At 35.3% G+C, this 14490-nt stretch overlaps 2 protein-coding genes across 3 annotated transcripts; both read left to right on the forward strand.

Moving 5' to 3' along the window:
* Positions 1–617: 617 nt before the first annotated feature.
* Positions 618–3842, forward strand: LOC140971305 (probable LRR receptor-like serine/threonine-protein kinase At2g24230). Its single transcript, XM_073433508.1, has one exon. The coding sequence runs from the start codon at positions 1137–1139 to the stop codon at positions 3705–3707; it is 2571 nt and encodes an 856-aa protein (XP_073289609.1). The 5' UTR covers positions 618–1136; the 3' UTR covers positions 3708–3842.
* A 2185-nt stretch (positions 3843–6027) lies between these two features.
* Positions 6028–12874, forward strand: LOC140971314 (uncharacterized). 2 transcript variants are annotated; one of them, XM_073433524.1, is made up of 11 exons: positions 6028–6535; positions 7117–7231; positions 7435–7545; positions 8128–8300; positions 8741–9067; positions 9670–9795; positions 10005–10751; positions 10875–10973; positions 11094–11781; positions 11883–11973; positions 12469–12874. In XM_073433524.1, the coding sequence occupies exons 1-11, from the start codon at positions 6260–6262 to the stop codon at positions 12626–12628; spliced, it is 2913 nt and encodes a 970-aa protein (XP_073289625.1). In that variant the 5' UTR covers positions 6028–6259; the 3' UTR covers positions 12629–12874. The 2 variants fall into 2 exon arrangements, with proteins under 2 accessions (XP_073289625.1, XP_073289626.1); XM_073433525.1 differs by lacking the exon at positions 8741–9067.
* The last annotated feature ends 1616 nt before the right edge of the window (positions 12875–14490 follow it).

The raw sequence follows: 14490 nt of genomic DNA on the forward strand, positions 1-14490 counted from the left end.
TGATGAATATTCAATATTTAGATTTACTAAATACTTGTAGATTATCAATATCATTTGCTATTTAACTAGAATTGACTTGATGGATCAATTATCCACTAACTGGTTAAACCAGCAATCCAACAATTGAATACTTATACCAGGTCAACATCGATTAGTTCGATCATGCTTTGAGATATTATCTTCTAAGTTGATTAAATGGATACAAGATGTGTCGCGTTATTTTTCATGTGATACAATACATTGATTTATGAAAAAATATATGTGAACAATTTATAATCATTGAATAAATTGTCAATGTCTGAGTTTAGAAACAATGGTAGGGAATTTTGGTGGGATTGTGCCGTTAATGATTATTAAATTTTAAACTTTTATATTTCCAAGTCAGGTGGCTTGTTATTAATATTATTAACAGAAGGAGCAACCCGAGTGAAAACGTTTAAGCAAGTGATGATGGAGCAACACCTAAATGCAGAAAGCATTGAATTTTCTCACCATCTTTACATTAGTTTCATCATTTATGAAGCCCACTTTCTGACCACACCACTGTCTCAAAATTCACTTTCCCCTTCTTTACTAATTACTACGTACACAACCGTATACCTGTAAAAATGTTGAAAAGTTGTAGCCCACTACCGTGTATTTATCTCATTTAAAACGACCTTTCTGCAAAGCTTTATTAAGAGTTTTTCTAGTGTTTGTTGTATGTCTGAATATTTAGCCACTGATATTATTCTTGGCTTCATTTGAGTCCAAGATTTCCCCAAGGTTAGACATTTATACTCCTCACGTTTGTTGTATTATCTTTGGACTCCTAAAACTTCAATTGTTGCCACTGTTCCTATGTACTACTGTGTAGAAGTTTTCAAAATGGTAATGTCTGTCATATTGTGTTGCTGTACTGTTTTCTTGGTGTTCTGAAGGAAAAAGTTAAGAGCCCATTTTTTGATATTATCTTGCAACCTTAAGTTCTGTGTTCAATGGTTTGCGGTGGCGACGGCTGTGGATTTGTTGGTGTTTCAGTTGCAGGAGGAAGGGTTTATGAGCATTAATGGCGGTAAAGTTGGAGTCTTGAAGGGTAGGGGAGGTTTTGCTTTTATTTTGAATGAACTATTCTGTGCTTGTAGGGCAAAGTTCAAATGGGGTTTGGAATATTTGTTTATTTTTTGGTTTTGGTACTTTTCTCTAGGCCTTTGGTGGTTTGCCAACAACCCAATACAGATATGTTTTATATGTTTGAATTCTTGCAAAAAATGGGTAAAAATCCATCGGAAGACTATGGCTTCTCTGGCTCATTTTGTTCTTGGAGAGGTGTGTCTTGTGATGACAAAGGTGAAAAAATTGTTAAGTTTGAAGCCTCTGGTTTGGGCTTGTCTGGTGTAATTCCTGAAACCACTATTGGGAAATTGACAAACCTTGAATATTTGGATCTTAGTTACAATAAAATCAGTTCCTTGCCTTCTGATTTTTGGAGTTTGGGCTCGCTCAAGAGTCTTAACCTTTCATCTAACCAAATATCTGGATATCTTCCTAACAACATAGGCAATTTTGGGCAACTTCAAAGTTTGGACCTTTCATTCAACGCCTTTTCTGGTAGTATCCCTGAATCTATAAGCTCCATCACCACTTTGCAAGCTCTGAATCTTAGTAACAATATGTTTGAATCGAAAGTTCCTTCGGGAATTACTCATTGCCCGTGGTTGGTTTCCATTGATTTATCAGCAAACAAGCTCAGTGGTCATCTTCCTGAAGGTTTCATGGCGGCTTTCCCTTACTTGAAATTCTTGAACCTTGCTGCAAATGAAATTTCTGGTCGGGATTCGGATTTCGTAGGGATGAATTCCATTGTCCACCTTAACATTTCGAACAATCTGTTTAAAGGTTCTGCTGTTGGTATCTTTGGAGGGCCACTGGAGGTGATAGATTTGAGCAAAAACCAGTTTATAGGTCACATTGCCAAGGTAATAATAGGTTCCACTTTCAAATGGTCGAGTTTACGGCATTTGGATATGTCTGAAAACCAGTTTAGTGGGATATTTTGCACTGATTTGAATCAAGCACAGAATCTCATTCACCTTAATCTTGCCCACAATAGATTTACCAAACAAGGTTTCTTGAATGTTGAGTTGCTAACCAATTTAGAGTACCTGAATTTGTCTGAAACTAATTTGCTTGGTCCTATTCCTAGTAATCTCTCACAGCTTATCCATTTGAGAACACTGGATCTATCCAAAAACCATCTTAGCAGCCATATTCCTCCTCTTGCTACCGATAATCTTAAAGTTCTAGATATTTCGTACAACAATCTTACAGGGGGTATCCCATTGATGCTCATCCAAAAATTCCATGAGATGGAAAGGATGAACTTTTCTTACAACAACTTGAGTTTATGTGGATCACAAATTTCTTCTGAAGCCCTTCAAACATCTTTCATTGGATCGGTGAACAGCTGTCCGATTGCTGCAAACTCGGCCTTGTTCAAAAGAAAATCCCCGAGGCATCAGGGATTAAAGCTTGCTCTAGCTCTTTCTCTCTCAATGATATGTTTGCTTGTGGGATTGCTGTTTTTGGCCTTTCGATGTCGGAGGAAAACAAAAACGTGGGTTGTGAAACAGAAATCCTTTAGGGAAGAACAAGTTATCTCGGGACCATTTTCATTCCAGACTGATTCAACCACTTGGGTGGCTGATATCAAGCAAGCGGCGTCTGTGCCAGTAGTAGTTTTTGAGAAACCGTTGCTGAATTTTACATTTGCAGACCTCTTGTCTGCTACCTCTAATTTTGATCGGGGGACGTTGTTGGCCGAAGGGAGGTTCGGGCGCGTTTATGGTGGAGTATTACCTGGAGGAATTCATGTTGCCGTCAAAGTTTTGGTTCATGGATCCACATTGACAGATGAGGAAGCGGCACAAGAGTTTGAACATCTTGGTCGAATCAAACACCCGAATCTGGTCCCATTAGCTGGCTATTGTTTGGCTGGAGATCGGAGGATTGCCATTTACGAGTACATGGAAAATGGAAACCTGCAAAACTTGCTGTATGATTTGCCTCTTGGCGTTCAAGCCACAGAAGACTGGAGCATGGACACTTGGGACGACGAGAATAATGGGATACAAAACGTTGGCTCCGAGGGGTCTCTAGTAGCTTGGAAATTTAGGCATAACATTGCACTTGGCATGGCCCGGGCACTGGCATTTCTGCACCATGGCTGCTCACCTCCGATTATTCACCAAAACGTCAAAGCAAGCAGTGTTTATCTCGACTCCAACTTGGAGCCACGATTATCAGATTTTGGGCTGGCTAAGATTTTCGGTAGTGAACTCGAGGATGAGATTAATCGTGGATCACCAGGGTACATGCCACCAGAGTTTCTTGATCCAGAAAGAAGCTCTCCGAAGATGCAAACTCCAAAATCTGATGTTTATGGATTTGGAGTAGTTCTTCTTGAGCTCGTCGCGGGTAAAAAGCCCGTCGGAGATGATTATCCGGATGAAAAAGAAGTAAACTTGGTAAGCTGGGTGAGAGGGTTAGTCAGGAGGAACAAAGAATCACGAGCTGTTGATGTGAAGATCCGTGGAACAGCCCCAGATGCTCAAATCATCGAGGCGTTGAAGATCGGATACCTTTGCACAGCTGTAGTTCCTTCGAAGCGGCCGAGCATGCAGCAGATAGTTGGTTTGCTTAAAGATCTTGAACTGATCAAACAATGAGCACAATTAATAAGATAATCTTTTGATTGTTCTGAAATTTGTCATTTGTCTTGTTGGTTTCATTACCCTGTTCTAAAGATTGTATAGCAGCACTAGTTCCCAAGGTGACTTTTTGAGATAATCTACATAACTAATAAAATTCCAAAATCATTCAATATTCACAAATTTGAAATAAAATTATGTGAAAATAGAAATATTAAGTATGTTTAAAAAATACTAAATTAAATTGATACAAAAATAAGTGAAGGAAAAAAATTCGTGTTGTTGGGATTATATGAATAAAATGGAAAAGCATTTATTAAGTTATAATATAATAAGGGCGCATTTGTAACTTAAATTAATAGGTGGGGGCATTTCGGTCATATGATTAAATATGGAGTGTGATTAACAAAATTTAGAGAGTGATGAATAACACTTATTTTCAATATTATCTCTCATTAAAAATTATAAAAATCATTAAATAGCTATATGTGTATTCTTACAATATTTATTTGGCGCCTATAAATAAATACGTATTATGTGAAAATAATTTGTAAATTTAAATTTAATTCATTTTTTGAATAAAAAAAATATAATATAATGATCTAAACCAACGGAGGCACTAAACATATAAAATTTATATATCAAAACTATAAAATATTTAATCAATAAAGTGAAACAAATTAAAATGATAAGATAAATGTGTAGCATCCTTGTCCGGAATATAATCATTAAACGGGAATGCATGCATAATACAAATCCAATCAAATAAACTTACTTACAACTTCATCGAAAGCATAATGTAAATCTGCAAATAAAAACTGACTTCCTCTCGCAAGAACCAAGTCTTGCCTAATCATTGTCATGTTCGTCCGATTCGTCTAATCTGAGACTTACCTCATAAAAATAGAGTGTCCAAGATACAAGCAATGATGTGAACGATCTAATTGCCCAATACACAAATACGAGTGTGCAAACCAAATGTGAAAATGCATGCTCGATAAATCCAAGATCAAATACTAAAATTTTATGCTCAGTCTAAAGACGTCGGGGTATGTAGTCTTAACTCGGTCGTAAAAAGAAATGACTCTCACACTCAAATCGAGAGACCTAGATTGTCCTAGGTCAACGTAACATTATGTCTCGTCAAATCAGAAATGACTCTCGGTACAAAATCATTTAAAAAAATGGGTTGAGCATCCCTAATCAAACAAGACTTATACCAAATAATAATATATTCAAACGTGATATACAATACAAATGTGTCATGACTATATAACATGTGTCGGATAATAATGGCAAAATAAATATGCAACATATAAGAATATATACTCTTTGGATATATCAGTGTTTACGTATCTCTGAACAATTCTTAAATGCCTACGCTCTGATCTTAGATATTACGACCAAAAGAATGATATTACTAACTTTTCAGATTCAAATACTAATTTCTATGTAGTGTGCACATATTTTACACATGCTCCAATATTATTGCAACTTTTCCCCAAAACATTACTAAAAGACGTTCATATTATATTTTCGTCCATCAATATTCTTGTGGGGACGCTCACTTTGCCAGTCGATTCTCGAATTGCCGCCTACTCCAAAAGCGCTTCGCAACTTGTCTCGAGTATAGAGACAGTTTTTTAAAATATATATAATCTAAAATTGAGATAAAAGGGGGAATTGTGCACTTGAAATGAAATTCAGATGATCTATTTATAGACGGAGTTCGGAAGCTCCAAACTCTGATATTCAAGAGGTTTGAATCAGTCGAAAGGTTCAAACTGACCTTTGGTAGTTACGGACTAGCTGATGGTTAATTATTCTGATTTAATAAATGTTTTATTCCAAAATAGCACTAGGTCGTTATAACATATATGTGCATGTAATATAAAAAAAATGCCAAGTGTATGTGAAAAATTTTATATTACTTTTAAGAATCAATCTAAATAAATAATGTATTTAAAGGTGAACATATATAGATATACACTGAAAAATGAGTTGATATATATAGGATAGTGTCCTCTCTCAAATTTTTAATAGACAAAAATTTGTGTGAGACGATCTTACGGATCGTATTTTGTGAGACATATATCTTATTTGGGTCATCCATATGTTAAGAATATTACTTTTTATTGTGAATATCGGTAGGATTGACCCATTTCACAGATAAATATTCGTGAGACCATCTCACAAGAGACATACTTTTTTTAATAAACATACTGAATTGATAATTATAGGATAATCAAAAATATAAAAATATTATTTAGGTGTTTCCCAAATAGCCGGACTTCGACCCGCAGATGGAAACCACTTGTATTTGCAACGCGTCTAAGCGCGACGCTCGTAACTAACGCGTGACAGACAAACACTCTTTTTTAGGGTTTAAGGTTTATACTTCTTCTCCGTCTCCTTTCAGGCTGAAACAAACACCGTCATCGCCTCTCAAATAACGCGCAGAGATTCCATAATCCCTTTGTTAAAACAACCCAAACCAGAGAAAAATTTCTGACAATACGAAGGAGAAAGGAAAAAGGAAGGGTTTTTTTAATCGAGGTTTCACACCTATTATGGCCGATACGATGTTTTCAGAGGCGGCGGCGCTCGACCCGGAGCCGTCCTCTTCTGTGGCGGTGATTGATCGGAATATTGAGTTCCATTTGGGGAAGAAAACGTATAATGGTTTCAGCAATAATAGCAGTTTTGGGTTTAAGCTTGTGACTTTGAATCCAAATTCAGAGCAAGATAAGGTATCCGAGTTGGCGGCGAAACATGAAATGCCTAAGCTTTCGGATAATTTGGGATTGGATCCAGAGCTTAGTTTGGGGATTACATTCCGCAGAATTGTGAGTTGTTTGTTTCATGGGATTGCTTCAATATTATCCACTTTATGTGAATGAATTTTCGTTGTATATTTTTTTGTCTATGCTCCAAAGTTCTGAACGTTATGGTCATATTATATCACAGCTCTACTTCAGTGTCTTGTGTGTTTGAATCTACCTATCTATCATCTTTATTGATTTTTAAATGAGATACTGTGTCTTTATTTTCTTTTGCCACTTTTTTCCATCTTGCAATTAACGTTTGACCTTCTAAAATTGTTAGGATATGTGAGAGTTACGGACACCTGGAAAATTTTGATCAGTGGATTGATTGTTAAGCCCAAAAAATACGTATAACTTTCAACCTTTTTATTTATTCACTTAATGAGCCCATGTAAATTGATTTTTCCTCTGTTGACACCAGTCATAAACTCGATTTATTGATATGGGTTTGCCGATCTATTGGAAATCATATATGATCTATGGATAGTTTTAATAATTTGTCAGTTCACTAATATAGATGTGTTTAAAGTGTACCTTCTGGATTGCAAATTCTTTTGTGGTAACTAACTGCATGAACGTAGGCCTTATACTATTAATTTCAGGGCGCTGGCTTACGCAATCTTGGAAATACTTGTTTCCTTAATTCGGTGTTGCAATGTTTGACTTATACTGAGCCCTTAGCTGCTTATCTACAGAGTGGGAAGCATCAATACTCTTGTGAGCCTCTCTCTCTTTATGAATTTGTTGTTGTGATACATTCAGAAAAAACGAGTTTTAAACTCATCTAATTCAGCTTTCTATAATCTTCACCTTATATTATGTTAAATCATGCATTGACTGAATTCTGTCACTCTCTCGACTATTGTTATGGAACATATTTGAGGCACTCGATTCTGATTTTACTCTCATGGTCTATGAAGGTCGCACTGCTGGATTTTGTGCTCTATGTGCAATACAGAAACATGTAAGCCGTGCTTTACAATCAACTGGGAGAATATTAGAGCCTAAAGATCTTGTTTCCAACTTGCGCTGTATCCTATTGAAGACATGTTCTGTTTATTTTTATGTAATAAGAAGATGATGTGTGTCTTGTTGATTTGAACTCAAAGCCGACCATTTTATTCTTACCTTGATCGTTGGAGTTTTGTTTTTTGCTATTGGCTGGTTTGTTATTTCTCATGTTAAATAAAATACTGCATGTTTTTTTTCCCCTAATTTGCTTAATTTTTGTTACATGGTTGGCTGATCTTTTAGCATTTTCCGACCATATAGAAATGTTATTTGACTTATTTCTTTTGAGCTCGGTTAGTACATTTCCTTGTATTTATCTTATCATTTCTTTTTCTTGATACATGTGAGTGACCTTTGTCAAGTGATTCAGATGATGAAACGACCATATTTTAAATCTTATTACCAAATATTTTTTCCTCTCAAAATATTTGAAGAAATCCATCACAAATCTCACATTGTGATGATGTTGTCTATTTAGTTTGTAATCAATTGTTAATCTTCATTTCCTTGAGCTTTCTTTAGTTAATTTACAGGTTGGGCTTCTAGCTTCTTTGAACCTTTGATTTTGTTTTTAAGGTTTGAACCCTTAATTGAGATATTAGGTATATCCCGGAACTTTTGTAATGCCAGACAAGAGGATGCTCATGAGTATATGGTCAATTTACTGGAATCCATGCACAAATGCTGCTTACCATCTGGAGTGCCTAGTGAATCACATTCTGCTTATGAGAAAAGTTTAGTCCACAAGATATTTGGTGGTCGGCTTAGAAGTCAGGTAATTTGTGGCTTTTATAAATGTCAAGGTAGCAGACAACATGGTTATGGAGGTTTTTCCTCCTAATTTCACAGGCAATTTCAGGAAAATGGCTAAACACCCTTTTAAAAAAAATAATTGAGAAAATAATCCCTTGTTATTTTGGAAATGTTCAAGCTACTCGGCCTACTCCCTTAGGGCACTACCACCCTAATGGTGCATCTAAATGTGAATATTAATAATAAATATGGGGTTCACTGAAAAATCAACTCTTAGATGCATCATTGGGTATCACCCTAAGAGTAGGATCTCCTTTCCCTGTTATCTCACCGGTTAAGTGTAGTTATTTTGCTTCATACTTTTTACGGTACCTTACATGCTGTCATATGCTTATACCCAATTTAAGGGTCTTTTTTCGTCTTGATTTTGTGGTTCTAATGACACTTTTGCCATTCTTCTAGGTGAAATGCATACAATGTTCCTTTTGCTCCAATAAGTTTGACCCGTTCTTGGACTTGAGTTTAGAAATTGCAAAAGCAGATTCACTGCACAAGGCACTCGCTCATTTTACAGCTAAAGAGTTTTTGGATGGAGGTGCTAGCCAGTACCAATGTCAGGAATGCAAACAGAAAGTTAAAGCTCTTAAGCAGCTAACAATTCACAAGGCACCTTATGTGCTTACTATTCACTTAAAGCGGTTTGGTTCGCATATACAAGGGCAGAAAATCGATAAAAAAATTTATTTTGGCCCCACTTTAGACTTGAAACCATTTGTAACTGGTCCTTATGTAAGTCCCCTCTTGAATATCTTTGTATTTTTACAAGTCTTCTTTCTTTCTCTCCTTTCAAACCAGGCTCTGTAATTAAACTATCGTTGTTTGTGATTACTTTGAAGTCCAAATGATCCACAGTCCTTTGAACATCGACATGATACACAATATCTTATGAAACTGTATGGAGCACATTCACCTTTGATTGACATTATTGTGTTTTTACTTGCTTTGATCGTATAATGATACCCAAGGAGTTTACCCTGAAGTTAATTGTCTGCAATCAACATAGTACTTTCTATTTGATTTTGTCTCATATGCCGAATCTGGGAAAAGTATTGATTGAGTGGCATTTCTGGAATGCAATGAATGTGATCGTTGATGTTTTGGTATACTTGGTGTTAGCTGATATCGTAGGCTTACTTTGACTCAAATGCCTGAATATGTATTTGGAAGACAAATATAGGTTCTAATTATTTACAATTTTTATTTTTCAGCAACATTTATGAAAACTTGTATGTCTGTCATGCCTGACATCTTTTTCCTGCTGTGTTTATTCTTTCGGCTGTATGATTAACATTTTGATGTCTTTTAATACTTGTCCATTTTGAATTTTACAGGATGAGGATCTCAGTTACACTCTCTATGGTGTTCTTGTTCATGCTGGTTGGAGCACTCATTCTGGACATTACTACTGCTTTGTTCGCACTTCAAGTGGCATGTGGTATTCTCTAGATGACAATCAGGTATGAAGTAATCGTGTTTTACAAACAACCAACTAATTTCAATACATGATTTTCTTGGTAATTCATGTTCTAGTTTGCTATTTCAGTTGAAAATTGAAATGGTTTTATCTTTTATTTTTTGTATAATCATCCATGAGTTCATATGCCAGTCCTTGTATTTTGTCTGGAAATAACTATTTGACGAGCTTACTTGTTATGATTTTTAATAGGTTGTCCACGTTAATGAGGGGAAGGTTCTTAAACAAGAGGCCTACATGTTGTTTTATGTTCGAGATATGAAAAATTGTATTGCAAATAAACCAGTTGTTGTAGTCCAGAAAGAGAATAAGGTAGCCATGAATGCCTTTGAAAATGTAGTGAATTCTAATATTGACCAGCAGTTGAATGGAAAGATATCGAATGGTTCAATTGAGAAGTCAGATGGTTCTATTCCTGTTGCTTTGTCCGAGAGAGCGACACTTACCGGCACTTCATCGAAAGAGTCTCCTAAAAGAATATCTTTTCAGAATGTAAATTGCTCTATGGGTGTTGATCACATGTCCCAACTGAGGGATGCTCAATCAGAACCTTCATCATCAGTGCCTCCAGTAAAAGATTCAGTGGACTGTTCTGCTGCCAATTTCAATTCTTCTGGCAGTCAAGCAATGTTAGGTTCAACCTGCGAAGTTTCTCACTGTGATTACAGTTTGGGCGATGATCCCAAAATTAGTGGCAGCCAAAAGGGAGTTAGTGTTGTGCAAGATTTGGATGCATCTGCTATGGAGTTGCCAAACTGCAATCTGCCCAAGGATTCAGTTAACAAGAAAGAGTCTGGTGAATTTGTGGCCATGCCACCAAGGTGCTATAAGAATACTTCCAATGAAAATCATAGTAAATCAGCTGACCAGCCGCAGAACAGCAGTGATTGTGTATCATCTGCAGATGTTTGCGGCATTGCTGCCACGAATTTGATGATGGTAATTACTTGCAGCCTGCTATGACTTGGTTTTTTTTCCACCTGGCTTTATGAATTTTTCATTTTACGCTTTTCTCAGCTAGTGCTGTACGACGCTAACTTTTGCTTGGTTCTTTTTTTTAAGTGTGATAGCACACCTATGCCCACAAGAACAATAGAGGAAGCATCAAGTAAAAAGGGATACTCAAATTTTGCAAAGCGAAGCAGAATTGAAGAGTCTCAGGTAGCTCTCTCATCTCGGTGCACGGCATGGACAATTATGCATTTGTTGACAGCTGAAATTTTAATCCTCTCCCTTCTCCCTCTCCAATGTTATGCCATGTTTCTAATTGTTAGTTTCTAGGTGCAAGGTTCACCTGAAAACAGTGGTGACTCAACCTCATTAGAAACTCATGGAGTCTTACAAAAGGGGACAGTTTACCAATCCGAAATCTCGTTGCACTTACCTGCCACATCAGAGTCCTTGTCAAATGGTATATCAAATAACAAAGAACCTCAACTCAAAGTAAAAGGGAAGCTTTTTAAGTGTCAGATTTCCAGAATGTCGCTGAGTTCTAACATTATATTTAATGGTGTGGCCTTTGCCCTACAAAAGCAAAAGCAAAAGCAAAAGCAAAAGCAGAAGCCAAAGCGAAGAAAATCTTACTCTCTGCAACACAAGAATCTCAATGTCAAACAGTTGTTGGGGAAAAATGACTCACCATTGGATCTCGTGCAATTTAATTCTGACAAATCATTACCTCTACCCAATGATCATAATGCTAAGTCTGAAAGAGAGAAAGCTGAATGTTGCTCAAATGATGGAGATAAAAACTCTATTGTACAAAACAGTGGTTGTAATGATAATGTTGCAGGTGGTGTTAATGATGATGGATGCAAGGAGAAAGTAGGCCAGAACGGTGCCATGCATGCAACTGTGAATCCGTCACAATTAAGGCAGGCTACTGTTCAAGGGCCTGGTAATTCTGAGAAAGAAAGAAGGGAATCAAGACAGAATAGTATTACCATGACCATGCTTGAAGAAACAACTGGTAAATTCCATTGCAAATTCGCAATTGATATTCTATCCTAATCCATCCATAAACTAAAAAATCATAATTTATTCTTTTATCTTTGATTGTGTGAGTTTCAGTTGCCCGGTGGGATGGCATCGATGTTTTTCTTCCAGAAAATATGAAACCAAAATCGGAGCCTTCTCAAATTGGTTACATTGGGGATGAATGGTGAGTCTCTACTTGTTCTGATGCCCTTGGGTAAAATAAACTTATGGGTCAAGAATCATCTTATTTTGAAATTGAATTTCGAGCATATTTTTTTATGCAAACATGATATCAGTCTGGTACCTGACTTGTCAAAGCTGTTCCGCAGAAAATTTGTGACAAGATATAAAATTTTTAAATCTGTTTCGGATGATGAGACAATTAGGTTTACATTCGGTGTTCACACTCAAGTTCTCGCAAAAGGGTTATTTTAGGTTATGTTGAAATGTTATAGTTGTCTTTGAAGCATGATGTCTTCAGGGTTTTGTCCAATCAATGGACTCAAATCATGGCATTTTATTGGGTTTTCTACGTTTTTTTTGCTTTAGTTACTGGCTGTCGACAATACTTCGGTCCACTGGAAGTTTGCATTTGATCGATTACCATTGTTTAAGATTTAAAAGGTAGATGCATCTGTAGCATGTCAAATTTATGAACTTATTCTTCCAATACCAACAGGGATGAGGAATACGACCGCGGGAAGAGGAAGAAGATCCAGGGCCCCAAGATTAGCTATGACGAACCGAATCTGTTCCAAGAAATCGCAACAAGAAATGCAAAACGAAAGAGAGCGAAGCTGCACCGATCTAACTCCGGAAACCAACCATTTAGGATATGATGGATCAGTGGGGAACATAGAGCGATATTCTTCGATCAAGGGAACCTTATTCTTTCTTACATTAATGTTGCACAAATTTGTTGTTTGGGGGATTGTTACACTGCTTCCAGAACTTCATTTAACGATTATAATGGCAATATTTGTTGTATTATTTTCTTGCTTTAGGCCTCATTTTGAGCAGAGGTTGAGAATTGCACAATCCATGAGCTTTCTTGTTTGGTCCTTTATGAATTAAATGACCAGAAACTACCGTCTAGTCTAGTCTCTATGGTTCTTGTTTGTGATGATTGTGCTTTTGTGTTGTATTTCTCGTTTCCAAATATTTCTGTTCTGGAAGATAATTTTTACCGAGGATGTATTTAATTAAGAAAATTGGTAGGAAACATATTAAAAAAAACTCTCAGAAATATTATTTTGCATGCAAAATGCCCGAATCTAATAAGAACTAATAAAAGTTTAATACACATACCCTTGAAAATACTTTAAATAAGTTTTCTAGGTAATTTTTACCATTTAATTTGTCAATTTTCCTAGCAGCACAAGTACAATGTGGCATATATTCGGTTTCAATATTTTATTTCATGCTGTAAGACTAATATTATGTATTCATTTAAATAAATAAAATAAAATATCATATTTGAACACCAATTGAAACGAACCATTTATTTAAACTTTTGATCGAAATCCAAAAATTTTGGTCCAAATTTAAGTTTCGATGTCTTCTTCCAGCAAAATTTTGCAAACAAAAAACTGCAAATTACATAAATTTAGGTTTTATTTTAGTAAAATCATAACTCACCAAGTATTCCCATTTCCCATATTTTTAAAATTCCTAAAAAAATTTCTCCATCCCCATGTATATATATTTTTAAATTCATGAAAAAAAAATGTAACAGACACGTAATTTTTTTTTATTTTACTAATCAATAATAAACAATTTTTTTATTAGAAAATAACTACCTCAGTTGAGGCATCTGTTTATGATTATGTATATATGTATGTATGTATGTCCCAGTGGACACGCAGCTATTTGTGGCAGCTGAGTTGACTTTCCATAGAATTGACTTGGTCCCATGTCTTAACCAACTTCCCAAGTATATAATTAATTTTCTTTGACCAGAAGACGTGTCCCAAAAATATAAAAATTAATAATTTTTACTCACTTCATTCGAAAAATTGGCCTTCAGTCTCCAACCGTCGTTTTTTATGTTCAGTCCCTGGGTACTTTTTTATTACCACATTTCCACATGAAGTGTACCACAATTTTTATGACAGTACCACAATTTTGTGGATAGAGAGTGAACCCAAAGAATTGTTTTGATTGGAGATTTTTCACCAACTTCCCCCACTTCATTTCTTCCACGATATCTATTCTTATTTTTGAAAAAAATTATATATATATATCATAGATTTATAATTTAAAATTTTTTTATATATAATTTTTTTAAAATATTGGATATATTTTATACATAAAAGTACGTCTTTGTAAGACAGCCTCATAGATTTTTATATTTCAACATATTGATCTGATTTATAATTATCATAAAATAATATTTTTGATATAAAAATTGATACTTTTATAAGTTGGTTTGAGTTGGAGATCTGTTTCACATAATTGACATGTAAGACGATCTCATATTTTTGTATATAAATATTTATTTTGAGTTTTAGTAATATTAATTAGTTTATTTTATTTACTTCAAATTTGATATTATGATGTAAAATCTACCGAGTAGATTATTAAATATAATATAGATGATTTTTCAAAAAATTAAAAAAACTCACGATTAACAAGCATTTAAGTAATTTCGACTTGCAAAAATATTTCGAACAGAATTGTTTTACTTTCTAGTCAAAAATAA

The sequence above is a fragment of the Primulina huaijiensis genome, chromosome 2, assembly GCF_012295235.1.
Source record: "Primulina huaijiensis isolate GDHJ02 chromosome 2, ASM1229523v2, whole genome shotgun sequence".
NCBI classification, from domain to species: domain Eukaryota; kingdom Viridiplantae; phylum Streptophyta; class Magnoliopsida; order Lamiales; family Gesneriaceae; genus Primulina; species Primulina huaijiensis.

Bases quoted from the DNA above. Each gene is read 5' to 3' on its own strand.
- LOC140971305 (XM_073433508.1), top strand. From the start codon at position 1,137: ATGGGGTTTGGAATATTTGTTTATTTTTTGGTTTTGGTACTTTTCTCT.
- LOC140971314 (XM_073433524.1), top strand. From the start codon at position 6,260: ATGGCCGATACGATGTTTTCAGAGGCGGCGGCGCTCGACCCGGAGCCG. The intron at 6,536-7,116 runs GTGAGTTGTTTG...TATTAATTTCAG, and splicing joins GGATTACATTCCGCAGAATT to GGCGCTGGCTTACGCAATCT. The intron at 10,752-10,874 runs GTAATTACTTGC...CTTTTTTTTAAG, and splicing joins CTGCCACGAATTTGATGATG to TGTGATAGCACACCTATGCC.